This window comes from Macrobrachium rosenbergii, chromosome 11, assembly GCF_040412425.1.
Source record: "Macrobrachium rosenbergii isolate ZJJX-2024 chromosome 11, ASM4041242v1, whole genome shotgun sequence".
Taxonomy (NCBI): Eukaryota; Metazoa; Arthropoda; class Malacostraca; order Decapoda; family Palaemonidae; genus Macrobrachium; species Macrobrachium rosenbergii.
The window spans coordinates 13150433-13167582 of record NC_089751.1 but is presented as its reverse complement, the minus strand read 5'-3'; the positions used below and the strand labels follow the sequence as shown (position 1 = coordinate 13167582).

Sequence of the window (17150 nt, the reverse complement as noted above, 5' to 3'; positions counted from 1 at the left end):
GGGAGATAACATACTAAAACTTAAAAAAAAAAAAAAAAAAAAAAAAACACAGGAAAGAAACCACTAGGATCTTCTCCATCCCAGCTATCAAGATTACCCAGAATTTTCTCAACATCCCTATAGCGCAATGCAAATTTTGCAAGTGTAGGTTCAGGATGACAAGTATCAGGGACAGGGGCATCCTCAGCTGATTGCTTAGCTTCCAAAGCTCAAAGTGAACAAAATAAGAGGATAAATGCTTGATTGTAGCCCCGGGCAAAGCAACCCGAACCCAAGAAATTGGAAGGCCATGGTACAATGGCTATGGCATAGCCTCTCGTAGAAGGGTTACCTACCAAAGTTAAAGGGTCCCTTCTACCTGCTGGTTTGATTTCGGAGTGTCCTCCTAAAAGAGTTGCCTGCCAAGGCTAGAGTCTTCTCTACCCTAACTTGTGTAGGATAGTCAACTTCTGGTAGAAACTACAGTATGTATAAAGGCAAGAATTTCCAAAGACATATATTTTGAGAGATATTGATTTTCAAATGAAAATCAACCACACAACCTCTATAGAATTATACAATTTTCCAATTCTTGAATATTCAAGTGTGACACAGAATAATGAAAGGAACTAGGGCACATAATTAAAAAGCAGTACTTCACAGTAAGCACATACTGAAAAATACAAAACCAAATTTTCTAGGTAAATTAATTTCAAAAGTTGTATTATACTGAAAAATTTATTGCAATTATATTAACAGACATGTATTATGAATAGTCTTTGTGACTTCAACTGATGCTGTAAGAAAATATAAAAACAAAATATGAAAACTCTGTACCTCTAACTGTAATTATTGAGCAATGAATATACTTTGTAGATTAGTAACTGTTTATAACGACATCTGCCACATCAAAACGACATAACTTTACCAGTTCTAATTTGTTGTTTTGTATTATATATTATTACTGTTTACTAAATGCAAATAACAGTACACAAAATGAAAAGCAATTCTGCATCTGTAGCCATTAAGTAATTTGATCAAACATCAGTTCATATTCACTGAAGATAACCACTTTAAAATCTTTGAACTTCAAACAGTACACCAACCATTAAAAATTTTAATTTAAAACACTCTTCCTTTTACCAATTTTGATATTCATTCACAAACAACAGCATACAGGAAGATCATTAGTTAGTGAAAATATTACAAAAATGGCATAAGTATCAAAAGCATAAAAAGTAAGTGTTATATCCCCTGACACTAACTTTAGCATGAAAGCTACAGCTTTAAGAAATAAGGGTCTTTGTTAATGGACATCCAAAATTAGCATTAGTTCACACTACCAGTGTGGCAAAAATATATCCAACACCCATATCTAATAATAATATGGTATATATACTAGCAATCCTCGCCATGCATTTTCCTTACTTTTAAAAATATCACAAGGAAAGACTTCAAGCTTGTACATCTATTCTACTAAAAGCAAAGTTTATAAGTTTTTTTTCCCCTTAATCTATCAGTCCTTTCAGTGCTTGGTATATGTGGAACAAATACATAAACTCTGATTAGAACACAATAAGGATGAAAGTACCCTCAGTACTTCAATCATTTCAGCCAGTTACAATTACCCAGAGGGACTACCAATGTATGGATTCTGATAGTAAAAAAAGACTACCAAACCAAACATTTTTTAAATATTTCAGTTGCATTGATGGAAGATAACCTAAGTACTTTATTTTTTATATTTGCTGGGGATCAAAGCAAAGACAAATTTTAAAATATTTTGGCTGTAATGATGGAAGAATTACTGAAGTAGCTTATTTTCATATTTGTTAGGGATCAAAACACAATATTTAAAATATTTCAGCTGTAATGATGAAAGATTTACTGAAGTACCTTATTTTCGATATTTGTTGGGGATCAAAGCAAAGACAATTTTCATACAGCATTGGTCACTGTAATTTACTGCAGACATAATTATACAAAATATTACCGTTTTACTTTCTATTGACACTAATGGACAACTACAACACCATTAATAATAAAAATAGATTTCTGGGTGACTTTAATACGAATAGTGAATTGTATTAATACAAAAATGACTAGCACAGCTGTAATGAGATACAAAATGCATGGTGTCCCATTGTCTTGAAAGATAAATCTGAACATAATTCTAAGTAAATTATTCTTGACATTACAGTATATCCTTGTACAAAATATGTAACTTATAGGAATAGCATAATCTTCCAAGACCATCTCACTTTCTCCAAAAGTTTGGATTTTGTTGGAGTCTGCGACTAAAGTTTTCATACCATTTTGATAAAGTTGATAAAGGAATATACTGTTCAGAGGGATGAGGAGTCATCTGAGCAGGACTCTGAGCAAAACTGGATGCAAAGTTATACAGGTTTTCACACATGGCTTGGCTAAATTCTACATATGAATTGACTGTTGAAGCTTCAGCAGAGGGATTGGCAACTTGTCCTTGGATCTGAGACAAAGGTTCCACCTGTAAGGAGTCATGGTAATCAGTTATATGATACTGGGTTAACACTGCTGTTGAAAAACAAAAATCAAGTTCACTCATATGAAATTAATACTACAGGAGACTTCAAGGTATAAGACGTAAACATTTACTATGCATTATGATTTTTCAAGTACTATAGTGATCTCAGATGAATTTTTAAATTGAAGATAATTACTATATTAATTCTAAAAACATACATGAGATGTTATTAGTCTTCATCATCATCAAATGCTAATAAGAGTTTACTGGCTGTACACATGACTTACTGATATTCCAATTTGTGCGTTGTGAGAAAGTTTCTGCTGACCAAACGTAAAGCCCGATTGTGAGGCCAAGTCACCTTTTTTAAGACCTGAGATTTTGAATATTGCAGATGGTTTTTCATTTGTTATGTTACCTAATAGCTGCCATGTTGGAGGATTAAGTGGATCAGGCCAACTGAAGTACACTGTAGTAAATGAAATTAATATAGTCTACACATACAAAGCATCTTACCTTAAAATAAACAGTAATCTAGTTTCCTTGATTTTTACACCATTGCCAATAATGTTGCTAGGAATGAAAATTACAAGATTTCTTGCATGGTAATTACATAATATCTATGTCGAATTCTGATATACATTAATGCTTAGGTTACCTTTCACCATTATTTCCTTGAGAATTATTATCCCCAAAGTACATATGACAAATTTTGAAGATAATTTGCATTTTCCTGAATATACAAACCTGAAAAGGCATAGAATACCTCTGGTAAAGCAGGTTTGGTTGTTGGAGCTTGGTATAGACACACACTCACTCACTCAATAAGCAACATCACTTTTTTCTTCGGCAACAGGGACAAATGTGGGGGTACTGAGAAGTGGAATTAGATGAAAAACTTTGGGTTTGTATTTCTAGAAAAAATACAAATTATCTTTAAAATATGTATGTAATTTCCTTCTATTTGTCCTTTATAAGGATCATGACACGTGTTGATCTTAAGCGTCAGATTCCTGGGTATGTATGTGAGCATGGGAAGGATGACTCAAGTAACCATCGACATCTTGATGTAACTGATGTTGAGGATGGCAAAGTGCTGTGTCAGAGTATCCCTCATTTGTAACCTCCCTCTACAGATACAGAAAAAGAACCTGAATATCCCATGTGAGAAGAGATATAGTTTGTATTGAAGAATAACTTTCCCGAATCCCAGACATATATGCATTCCCCCAATCTTGTTAAAAGAGGGACAGAGGGAGTCACATCTATCAACTAATAAAAAGTTTGAAAGCTCTATTATAGAACTAAACCTGCATCTGGCCCGACCAGTGAGAATATGGCGCTTGGCTACTGGGAAGTTTAAGACAGAGAGTCGGAAAGTAGACCTGTCATCTTTTTTCCTCCAGCCTTTCCCTCTGGTAACTTAATGTTAAACTTTCCCAGAGGAACCTGGGCAGCTGCACATGAGAATGTATCCAAGAGGTAAAAGATGGTTTGGTGAAGCCAAAAACCTGTTCTTAGTGCCTGGATACATAGAGGTTCCTTACGAACACTATGGATGGAGATATGCTGCCAGATGCTAAACCAAAACAAGACTGCTGTGCCTTTGGATACTCCCTTCTCGTATCTACTGGCATAAATGAACAGTTGTTGACACTTAAGCCTAAGAGGTTGAGTCTTGTGCACAATACCACAAACTTGTGCCGGGCACAAAGGCATCTCGTCTTGATCACATCTGCATAACCTTGAAGAGAGGGGATCAAGAATGAATTTGTAGCTTGTCAGAGACTGACATGCTCTGAGCTTTCACCACAAATTCAAGAATGAGCAAAAACAAAAGGGATCTTCATACCTCAGAGTGACACACAAGTAGGAGAGACTGCAATGGCAGTCACATCCCATTCCAGGGCCCTGAATTTGTGGTGGGCAAGACTGTTCAAAGCTTCTTAAGAGCATGAAAACTACTCTAAGGCAAAGAAATCCATGCCATTAAGCTGGAAGGCCAGGGAAAGGGCTGTACAATATCCCTTAACTATAGAAAAAAAGAGGAGCTTACCTATATGGAGGTAGGCTAAAAAACTTTCCAAGATGTGCTGAATAGTGGTCCTGACCAAAGAGATACCCCTTTGATGACACCAATCACAGAAGATGACTAACTTTGTCCAGTAAACACCTGTAGTAGATCTGATTGTACTGGACATCTCCTGCGCAACTCTTCCTGAAAATCCTCTCCACAGACTGGGGATAGCACAGAAACTTCACATACTGGGGATAGCACAGTAGGTGTGGCTCCTGACACAGTGTGGGCCACTGGGGTAGTTCTCTCAATACCTCAACAAGAAGGCCCAGCAGATCTTGGTACCACTAAGCTTAGGATCAGCAAGGAACTACAAGAGTCATTTGGAGACTGGGAGGGACCATCATTCGGTTGATCACTTGACAGATCAAACAGAATAGCAGAGTAGCGTTAAAGCTGAGGATATCCTAAGGGTCTTTTGGGGTCATCTTCCAATGCAGCCCACGGGTCTAGAAATGGTGAACACAACATTAGGAATTTACGGTTTACCTGCAAGGTGAACAAGTTGTTTGCTCATGTTCCCTAAACCTCAAACAATTTCCTGCTACACAGAGATGTAAGGGCCACTCCTCCCCCATGATCAGTCCCTAACAACTGAGCTGATCTACCAATACATTCCAACAATCTAGGATGTATGTGGTTGACAGCTTAACAGCGTCATGAACTGCCCATCTGAATGCCTTGCCAAACTAGAGAAGGGGGGGAGACCATACTCCCTTGCTTGTTGAAAAATGATATCAAGGTTGTATTATTGCCCATTAACAAAACCAAGCATCCCACCGTACAATCCCATAATACTGCAGCGCTAGAGGCACTGCACCCATCTTAAGAACATTGATGTGTGGGTGAGAATCTTCTGAAGCCTGCACATCTGAGTTGAATGAGTTGTTCATGTGTGCACCTCACCCTTTGATGCATCCAAGAACAGAAGCATCTCTGATGGGGAAGGGTTCAGCAAAACCGCCACAAGGAGGTCCCAATCGTCTAACCCCCACACAAGACTGCCCCTAATTCGCTGTTCAATGGAACAAGGAGTGCTGAAGGATCAACGATAGACAGTGTTTTCTTCAGGCACTACTGAAGCAAATGCATGCAGATACACCCACAGGGTACAAGTTACTCTATATATGACAGGTGTCTGAGAGGGATTTGGCCAAGCTGAACTGGTTATTCTTGTCAGGTACTGCAATGATACCTCCCAAAGTCTGACAATACAAGTGCCAGCAGAATGAACTCATGCTGCTACCATGTTGATCAACATGCCCAGCTACTTCATCTGCTGTTTGGGAAGGATCATGACAAAAATAGAGAAGTCACTCCTGATACCAAGATCAACAATTGTCAAGATATAACAGACAGATCCTAAATGAATGGGACCAAAACAACACTCATGTGAATATCTGTGAAGCAGTCCTAAGCAAATCATTGAGAAATGTTACTGTCCCACTGCAGTCAAAGCGGAGGTACTTTCGAGGGTCCTGATGGATGGGTACTCGAAAATACAAATCCTTCAGATCTCTTGAATGCATGAATTCACCCTCTTTGATAGATGGCAATATGGAACTGGAGTTTTCATCTTGAATGGAACTTATTTAGAGAAGAGAGATCGATGACCAATCTCCAGTTTCCTGTTACCTTCTGCATCAGGAAGATACAACTACAGAAGCCTGCAAAGTAGTCATTTATGAGTTCCAGTGCATCCTTCTCCACCATTGTCCAAACTTCTGAGATTATTCACTGGATCCTGAAAAGAAGGAAATGGAATTGGTCTGTGAGGAAGAGGAGAGCATCAGTCCTGGAAATATAACTGTCCTGAAGGACACAAACTATCCAAGGTTCTGCCCGTTGTTGCTGCCCTACTCACAGAAGCTGGAGAAGAAGAATGACAACTTCAGCATCCTTCTCCCTTCTGGGCAAGCCTAGTTGGAAGACCAAGTGCTGGAAAAACTCCTGACCCTTCCCCAAGGTAGAACCCCATCAGGCCATGGATTGGTCTGGCATTTTCCAAAGCCTAATGTCAATGGTGTTAGCCATGCCGGAGGCTTGATTGCAATGCCCTTCATTGGGTCCTGAAGGAACCCTAAAGGGAACTGCATCATGACTAAAAGCCCTTAGTGTCAGTTCTCTATTTTTCCATCACCAACTTAATTTTACTCTTTGAGAAGAGTGATGAGGAACCCAGTAAAGTAACCTGTTTTGAAATGAACTTATGAACACTGCTGCAGCTTCTCAAGACCAGATTAGCCCACAGGTTTGCAGGCTCATGGACAAGGAAGGTCAATATACTTGCATCGTCTTTCTCATCCAAAAAAGGCCTGGGAAAAGCAAAGTCCAACATTGTGTTTAGCCACAAGTGCAACCATAATGTAGCCCTAGAAGAAAGCCATGGTGGCCAACTCTATGGCTCCTGCTTTGAGGAAGAGGAGAAAGAGATTCCTTCCACATGAAGCTGTTTTAACACAAGGTTCTTCATAAGCCGACATATTGGGCTTACCAGTAGGTGGGAGGTTTTGGCATACCCCAGGAAGTAATGCTTCTGCTGCAAATGGAAGACTACATCTCCAATCTGTAGATCAAATAATCTACCTTATCCAAAAGAAACCCATGCAAATGAGAACCAGGGCAACCAAAAGGACAGTGCATATTCTGAGGTGAAACCCAAGGTAAGCTTGACAGAGGATACAAGGGTGCCAAGGAGTAGCCCTGGTTGCTTCACTAAGACCATTGCTCTCAAGAATGAGCTAAATAACCCCTTGAAAATGATATTTTCATAATAAAATTAAGTTTCATATATACTTACCAAGTAATTACCTAGCTATAGTTTCTAACTTGCACAGCAGCTTTTTTTTGTTTTAAATCGCAGTAGCGCTTCAATTGTTTTGTGTCAGTGACTAGCCAAGCCCACTATCGGGAGTATTGGGAACGACCTAGCTGATAACTTCATTAGGTTTGTGTCCTTATGTCCATCAAAAGGGAGGAGGGTGGGCTCTGTTTCTGTAATTACTTGGTATATATATACAGGGTGTTTCGAAATTAGAGGCCCTCCCTCTACAGCATAAGCTAAAATTGATATGGACGAAAACAAAAGTAATTCAGAACAGGTATTTATTTAAGTTTCTCTCTGAGTATTTAATATTTTGTGTGGCCTCCATCTGCCTGTACCACAGCCTGCATTCTTGAGGGGTATGATATCAGCAAATTGCAAAAAAGCTGAGACTCAAACTCCATTTCCCTGAGCACTTCGGTCACCTCTCTTCGCAGGTCGTCAAGGCTTGGTATACCATCATAGTTTACTGTGCGCGCTTCAACACGATCCTCTAAGATACTACCAATGTTTTCACACACATCAAGGTCAGAGAAGCTACCTGGAAATTCACTTGACGAGAAGAAATCGATACCACTGTTTCGAAGCAGCTCATTTGTCTGAAGAGCCTTAAAACATGGTGTCTTATCATGCAAAAATGTGACTTCTTCAACAGATGACACATTTTCAGGATCTTTGAGGAAAGGAAATACTCCACCAGTAAGCACAGTTTCTCTGAAGTATTCGCCATTCCATGAATGTCCTTTTTCATTGATGATCCACATTAACCGTTTGGTTGTGAAACAGAAAAATTCCCAAACATTCAGGAAATTTCACAACTTGGCGATAGCACACGTCATCGCTGATATCATCCAACTCTGCAGCCCAAATGATGTCATTTTTATGATTTGGCTTCCTGACTGTGTAAATGAAGAATTCATCTGATGCGGCAAAATGGAGAAAGTCAGCTTCATCCCAATCTTTCAGAAATGAACCACAAAACCATGCACGGTCTTTTCTCTGTTGCTGAGTGATGTTGGGCTTGCTGATAACATGAAATAGCTTGATACCATATTTTTTCAACTCACGATATACAGCACTATAACTTCTCTTCTTTCTCCTTTTTGTTTCTAGTTCAAGCGCCAATTTACGTAAAGACTTTCTTGGTCTACCCACTGCCTCAGCTATGATGTCTTTTGACTCCTGAGAAAGGACTTCAGGCCTTCCACGGTTCTCACTCTTTTCGCGATGACAGTCATATGGGTTTTTGTTCCAGTTTCTTTTAACAAAGGATTAATATCTTTTAATGTATTTAGCTATCCAGGAACGTGAAATGAAGGATGCGCCAACATCCCTGGCCTTTCTGAAGGTTATAGCCTGGATTCGGTCAACTCATCTGATTTCCTCCGAGTCGTTAGCCATGGCTGTATCTAACTCCGTCACTCAGTCTGAAAATACAAGAAATGTAAAATGAAAAACAGCTTAACAAAAACTTAAATAAAACAATGTATTTGGAGATAGGCTATAGCAGAAAACTTCATAACTTTCCATTTGTTCTGTGGAGGGGGGGCTCTAATTTCAGAACACCTGGTATGTATATATATATATATATATATATATATATATATATATATATATATATATATATATATATATATATATATATATATATATATATATATATATATATATATTATATATATACATATATATAAATATATACACATATATATATATATAATATAAAACTTAATTTTATGAAAATATTATTTTCATATAAGTAACTTATCAAATAATTACACAGCTGAATCCCACACTGAATGGGGGTAAGATACATGGACACATTCTACTCTAAAAAATTAAGACATGGTAATGACTTTGAAACCAAAAAAACTGCTAGCATTGAAACAGTGCTTGTCGTTCCTTACCTGGTTAAGAGAGCTACTGCAGGTGAATACTGCCTCTGGCTGGTGCTCATCTCAACCTGTAGTGGCGTGGCAGTTAAGCCATGGGTAGCCTCTACTTAAGTGGGAGCCTTGCAGTGGAGGGTAGGCCTGATCGCTGGCAGAGCATACACAAATGCCCTTGCCCTGGGCGCAGTACCAAAATAATAAAAAAAACAACCAGACAGCGCTGTCACCTACACCAAAAAAACAACAACCCACCCACTCAGACTGGTGGGTGCTCTAGGTACACTCTACCCCCAGGCTCCCCAAATCTCGACACCTTACTTCAAGGTAAAAAGATGGTAGGAGAATGAGAGAGCTTCCTATGCTTCCTTCCCCAATACCATCCCAGCCACTGATAATGCCCCAAAGCACTGCGATTTTCAAACACTGTTTCAGTATCTTTCAAATAGTGACACACAAAGATCAATTTGCACTTCCAGTAGGTTGACTTCAGAATGGAAGCGAGGGACATACTGTGCCCGAAAGCAAAAGAAGTAGTGACTGTTCAGACATCATGAGCTTTCACTTTGAAAGTAGGCAAAATGTCCTCCTGAATCCAAGAATGCACCTCACAAATCAGGCCCCTCAGGAAGAACAACATTGTGTTCTTAGTAAGAGGGCGAGAAGGGTTCTTAACAGAACACAAGAGACTGCTGGATGGCCCTCTGATCTCCTCGGTCCTGCTCAGGTAATATCTCAGGGCTCTAACAGGGCATAGAACACTATTCTTCCTTAGGGGCAAGGCTTTCCATTAAATTCTTAATGTTGAAGAAACAGGGCCACGGCTTGGACAGGTCCTCGGTCTTGGCTAAGAAACCTAGGGTAAAGGAGCAAAGGATGGGTCCTTGGTCTTGGATAAGAAACCTAGGGTAAAGGCGCAAACTGCATCTCTTTGGGAAAATCCTACCCTCATATCAATGGCCTGAATCTCACTGACACGTTTGGCAGTGGCCAAAGCCAAAAGGAAGAGAGTCTTCTGAGTGAGGTCCCTTAGAGAAGCGGAACGGAGGGGTTCAAAAAAGGAGCCTATTAGCCACTTCAACACTATGTCTAAGTTCCAAGAGACCAGATCAACCTCCTGCATGGACATGAGGTCATTAAGATCTGGATTTGACGACAGATCCAGACCTCTATGCTTAAACGCAGAGCTAAGCATGGCTCGATACCCCTTAATAGTGGAGGATGACAAACCCCTAGAGGTCCTCAGATAAAGGAGGAAATCCGCATTTTGAGTTAAAGATGTCTCAGAAGAAGAGACGTTGCATCTGAGACACCATCTTCAGAAAACTGTCCACTTAGCCTGGTAGACGCGGCTAGAAGATTGACGTCTGCATCTTGCAATAGCCTCTGCAGCTCCTCTTGAAAACCAGTTCGTCTGGCCAAACGTTGAGTTTCCCCTGCCCACTGGAGAAAATCCTTTGCTGCTTGGCAGAGAGAAAAGGAATGAGTGCCGCCCTGCTTCTGGATGTACGTTGAGGCCGTGGTGTTGTCTGCATGAACTACCACTGTCTTGTAGTTCCTGGCTGAGAAGAACTAAAGACCTAAATGATCGCCTCCATCTCTCTGATGTTTATGTGAAAGCTTTGTTGTCCTGGGGACCACGCCCCAGAAATTTCCTGGTTCTCCAGAAGGGCTCCCCAACCTAGATCAGAGGCGTCCGAGTAGAAGTCTAGGTCGGGGCTCAGAGGATGAAGGGACTTTCCCTCTGAAAGTCTTTCTTCGGACAGCCACCATAGCAGATCTGACTTGATTTCTGTGGTAACTGGAAACACGTAGGTGTCCGGCTGCATTTTCCTGTCCCAGTTGGCCTTAAGGTAGAACTGAAGGACTCTCATATGAAGCCTGACGCCCTTAACTCTGCCACTGTATTCACTACCAGGTTAATTTTCTTGTCAAACCTAGACTCGAGACTGGCAATGGCATCAGGGTCGCAAGCAAGGGAGCCAGGCACGGGAGGAGGTGGAAGAAGAGTAGGAGGACTAGTAATAGAAGAAAAAGCAGGAACAGGGGAAGAAGGAATAGCAGGACTATCTTCTAACTTAGGTTTACGTGTAGATTCTGGGCTAAGTGAAGCTCGTCTATTGGCTCTAGAGGCTGCCTTCCTCTTCCTATCCCTTTCTAACTTGTCAAGGTGAGATTTAAGTACCTTCCACTTTTTCTAGTCCCAATGATTACATTCAGCACAAGTTTTCTCCTTACTACATTCCAGCCCCCTACACTTACTGCAAATTGTATGAGAATCATAAGAAGATTTGATCAATCTGGTTTTGCAACCTTTGCTACAGTAGCGAAAACTAACTTAGAACCTGAATAAGACATAAGAACAAACAAGTAAAAAATGTGCAGAAGTTTCTTCGCCGCAATCAAGCTTTCTGTAAAGCGTATAATCAAGCCACCAAAAATAGATCTATCTTTCAGTGGTCTTGGTATAATGCTGTATGAGCAGCAGCCCATGAAACTTTCAGCCACGGCTTGGTGGTGGCCTATCCTATATCGCTGCCAGATGCACAATTATGGCTAACTTTAACCTTAAATAAAATAAAAAAAAATTTGCAGCCCTCTAGCCTCAGTAGTTTTTAAGATCTGAGGGCAGACAGAAAAAGGTTGGACGGACAGACAAAGCCAGCATAATAGTTTTCTTTTACAGAAAATTAAAAATAGAAAACTGATCCTGAAAGCTAATCAAAGCTTGAAGGCTACTCAAAATAAGCGATAATAATTCATCAAAATCTAGACATTCAACTAAAAACCAGAGAAAAGGAGCTGCTGCAAACACCCAATGTTTAGTTGAGAGCCGGCAGAAACACAATGAGGTTATCTGCTAAGTCGTTCCCACTACTCTTGATAGTGGGTGGGGCTAGTCACCTAAACAAAACAATTGAAGTGCTACCACGAGTTTTAGAAAAAGGCTGCCGCACAAGTTAGAAACTATAGCTATGTAATTACTTGATAAGTTACATACAGTATATGAAAATGACTCCAAATTAGCAAGCACAGGTTCCAAACGCCAGGGACCTTCAGGTCCAGCAGAATCCAAGACTGCTTGTGACTGATCCTCTACCAGAGAAGAGTTCAACATGGTATCTGTACCTTGTCCCTGCTCAGGGGATTGTGACTAGTGCCCTAAGTAATTTTCAGATACCGAATCACAGTCCAAATGCACATAAAGGTAATCTATTATGACCACCCTTAACATCCTCACATCCTGAAATGGAACCTGAACCAGCCAGACTAGCCCTGCTACCTGATCAAGGTAAGTGCACACTGCCTGTTCTGAGAAGAGTGGCACTAAGTGGCAATGAAAGGGCCTGGTTGACCCTTAGTGCACATTCCTACACAGCTCAGGCCCATGAATGGTCTGGGCTGGTGCTTGCTGTCACTTAGAAAAATCCTGCCAAGCTTGTGATTGTCAAAAGACCAATTCTGAAAACATATCAGGACATAGCAAGGTGGCTCAGCAATCTATGATGGCCTGTAGTCCTTAGGAATGCAGACACTTCCTTATGCACAATACTTCTCAACAACAAGAACACAAGAAAAGGCAAGCGTGGCCATCCTACCCCAAGAAGGACAAGAAGGTGACCAAGAGAAAATGGGTCACTCACAAATGACTAAGCATGAGCAGGGTCATATAATGGAGACTGGTAATGAGTAGACAACCAAGAGACATTCCTGACACATCAGAGACAACTTGCATTCCTGATCTCTGCAAGCCACATACACAGAATGAGGGTTGATTGTTATAAGCCATACGGACCTAACACATGTTTTCACATCCACGAAATTTTTGCTAACAATTCTTTTCCATGGAAGCATTTTCAGTTACCATCATCAAAATCAGAATAAACATATACCAAAAAGAACCTAAATCATTAACCACTCAATCAAATTAGGAAATACTCAGGAAATTACTTTCAGTAACAGCAGCAATGATGAGAGAGTACTCTAGAACATCTCCAAAGCAAGCTGGCTAAAAAATAAAGTAATGCTGCTTAGTGAGTGAATGACTGGGTGGGTCACCCATCCCTCACTTGTCTGCAGTTAGTTAAAAGCTTCAATGATGGGACCAACTATCACCGGAAGTGCTCCATATGAAAGATGGAGGTTCTATTCTTGTAGGAACAAATGTCTCATCTTATGCACCTTTGCAAATTTAGTAACAAGTAAATAAAGATCTTCATATTGGAAATTCTGATCAACACTTGTGAAACAGACCACTCTATAGATAAGATTATTTCTACTCTGGTGACCTTTCCATGAAATATATGAAAAAACCTTATGAAAATCTTAGCATCAGCTGATCCTAAAGATTACTTCACAAATAAAGACACAAGACCTGATTTCTTAATTCCCACTCCTAACCTTATCCTAAAGGAATGGTATCAACGTAATTACTGTGGAGCTAATGTAAGCTAGACCTGAATGATGGAACAGGAAGCACATACAGAACAAAAATACTTCTACAGTATGTATACTGGTTAGCAAATTGAACAGAATGTCAAGTCCATTCCTAGAACCCATGGGATAACTCTAAGGGGCAGTTTTGCATTTGAGATATAAAAATGAATTGTCATATTAATAGCTTTCATGTACAAACATTTTTCACTTATGGATACAAATCTTAAAAAACCCCAAAAAGCTGAATAAGGTGACATATGATAAACCTCACCTGAACCACCAAGACCGACTGGGAAAGGTTGGCTTCCAGTGAGGAAAACCACTACATGATTTATATTGTCTGCCTCTGGAATAACTGTTAGGAACTGAGTTTCTCCTACTTGCTCAAAGTTGGTTTGTACCTGTAAGGAATTAACATACAATAACTAAGTAAATGCTTTTTTAAAAGTGAAGACTGAAATCCAGCAAATGCTTTGGAAACAGCCAACTTAAACTGACACAAGGCTTACAAGGTCATACAAAATGTTTTCATCCTTGCCCATAAATAACATTATCAAAATTTTTGGTGTGACTGCATACAACAATCATTTACATGTTTAATTAAAAGTACTCAACTCCTTGTCTTTACTACACCTCCAGTGAGGCCCATAAATCATTAATATAGAAAATTTATGTTACTATGTTTCCTAGATATATTAACCTGACGTCTTTTATCAGCCAAAGTTGTTTGTCTTTGAATCAAGGTGTTAACTAATTGCAGGTGAGTAATGGTTCAGGGAATGACCCCTCACTCCATATGCAATGTTCATTCTTTCTTTGGCAACAATGACAAATGCACGGTTAGTTAAGGGTGGGATTTCATAAGACTTCATGTCTGTTTATTCAAGAATAATGAAAATTCTCTTAAGTTTGCAGTTTTATGTGGAAACATTTTATTTGGGGGGTATTGTCAAGAGGTTATTGATCTCCTAGTAACATTCCTGGTCAAGTAGGCTATGTGAGAAGGGAAGGAAGACTACTGTACCCAAATTTTTATTCTAGCGCACATTATGTTGATGATGACAGAGAGATGTGCCACATTTTGGCTTGCTTGTAATCTCCCTAAACAAACTAAAAGGTTTCCCTTGTGGAGTAGATGGCCAGCTTCGAGGGTACTATATTTGTGCAAAATCCCCTTGAATGCTTTACACACCACCTGCTAACTTGTTAACTGGGATGGAGGGAGTCACATTTACTAGCTACAGAAGTCACACTGGAAGTGCTGTTAGGTAACAAACTTGCACCTAGTTAGATCAGAGAGAACTTGCCAGAAGGCTGCTGGGCTGAAGAAGACAGAAAGAGGGAAAGAGTACTATTTTTCTTCCTTTCATCCAATATTTGACCACCAACCTTAGGAGAGATGCTGTTCTGTCCTAGCAAAGCTGGGCCAGCTACACAACTCGATGAGCAACCACCACAGGTCCTAAAGAGAAAGTATCCAAAAACTTATGGCACATGTACCTCAAGTAGAAAGACACAAAGGTGGTTTGGCGTCACCTTCAGTACCTGTGACACTGAGAAGTTCTTCCTGAACACTAGGGGCTGAGCAATGCCATTTATTGCATCAGAATACATAAAACACAGTAAGCAGTGAGGCCCATATGGGCCAACTCTGGGTACGGTGAAGCCATTCGGTGCCATCACAAAAATATATAGTTCATGTATTTGATGAGAAATTACAGTAGGCTATCACATTACCAATGGGCCTAAGATGGGAAAATATGGTTTGTGTATTTAGCAAGAAATTAACCTGTCATGGTATTACCTTGTCATTGTTACCAATCTGAAGCTTACCTAGCCTAGCTGGTAGAACACAGCAAGAGCTCCGCATCAGGTATTACTCTGGAAATTGACTTTTCCTGTAGAACTTTGGTTGCTTATCAAGAATTTATCGCTATCTTTTGTCGGTTGACTGTAATTAACCTCAGAAGTTGTACGCTGGCCATCATGGCATGCTATCGCACATGTGCAGTGTTATAGGGGAGCTTTTGGTAAAAAGTGGAGTTTCCTTCATTGGGGGCTCCGGCTCCCAAATAAGTAACACGGCCTGCTAAGTTAGGTTAGGTTATGGTACATTAGGTTAGTATAGTTCCTTTAATAATAGGTTTCCTTGGCCAATCCCTTCTTGAACATATGGCTCCCTGATGACCTGCACATGCACAGAACCATTCCATAACAACAACATGGCAGTCTGGTCATATCCCATTTCCAAAACCCCTTGTTCCCAGAGGGTCCCCAACCATGTTGGGTAGGCTAGGTATGATGTTAATAATAACTGACTGACAATAAACACCATCACCTCCATCAGCAACACTAAAAGTATAGGAAAAATCAATTCCCAAGGTAATTGTCTAGTCCATGCGGAGCTGTTGCTTAGAAATACCGCTTAGTTTATTTAATCTTATGGGGTCAGTTCCTGTTGGAACTAGGCTTGACTTAAATCTACAAAACTGTTAGGCCTGGTCTACCAATACATACTTTAAAAACATTAATAACTTAAACAATACGTCTATCTGGCTATGTAAGCGAATATATAACCTAATAAACCTGAGTAATCATAGAAATTTTGGCTACGTTACGCTACGCTATAGCCAGGGGCCTGCTAGTTAGGCTTTTCCTTACGACGTCAATTAGGATAGGATACTGACCAGTCTCCCAGAAACGATGATGCCAAAGAGATTCGTCATGACAGCTTCCGAGCAGAGTCGCACGACGTCAATAAGGTTCCAAAATAGTCTGTCGGGTGTGGGTACTAGTTATCACATGAACAAACACGTCATTGGTGTACTTTGTAATAGGCCTTCTAGCTGGTATCTCTCTTATTTATATATTTAGCAGCGTCACTTCGCACCCTCCGAAGTCGTCCTTTATGTAGGCCTACCACGTTTACGGTTCTTCTCTTTCTATTTTTATGTTCATACAGTTCTATTATATCAGCTCTCAATGCGAACTTATAAACGCTGGTTGCCTGTCATGAAATTTTCTTCGTCACTTGTACTTTTAATTGTCGTGGTATTATTAGGACTTTCCGTGGACAACTCGCACCTCCGCTCTCACCCTCTATACAAGGAAATAAAGTAAAAGCGTCGTCACCTATTCGTCAGAGTTGCGAACTAACCAAAAGGGACCTTTTGGTTCCAAATGTGTCGTACGGCACTTGCCGATCTTTGGTTTTTCATAAATCGACACACGACGAATCAATTATTCTACTAGGAAAATAAGCTATTAACAATATATTGTTACTTTCTTTGCAGAAATCATTATTTCAGTCATACATTAAAATTCTGAATGGGCTTAGTCTCCGACTTTAGAAAGGGCGTGTGTCCGAAAGTTCTGAACATTTCTAGAAAGGCTGCGAAGTTCCACAAACTTTCATCCTGCCTGGCTCAGGCTTGGCCT

The 17150-nt window shown here is 40.0% G+C and overlaps 1 protein-coding gene across 1 annotated transcript; it reads right to left on the bottom strand.

Moving 5' to 3' along the window:
* Positions 1-698: 698 nt before the first annotated feature.
* LOC136843152 (protein OPI10 homolog) lies at positions 699-16865 on the bottom strand. The gene is made up of 4 exons (XM_067111203.1): positions 16400-16865; positions 13984-14113; positions 2773-2954; positions 699-2488 (listed from the first exon to the last, which is right to left on the bottom strand). The coding sequence occupies exons 1-4, from the start codon at positions 16436-16438 to the stop codon at positions 2237-2239; spliced, it is 603 nt and encodes a 200-aa protein (XP_066967304.1). The 5' UTR covers positions 16439-16865; the 3' UTR covers positions 699-2236.
* Positions 16866-17150: the final 285 nt, after the last annotated feature.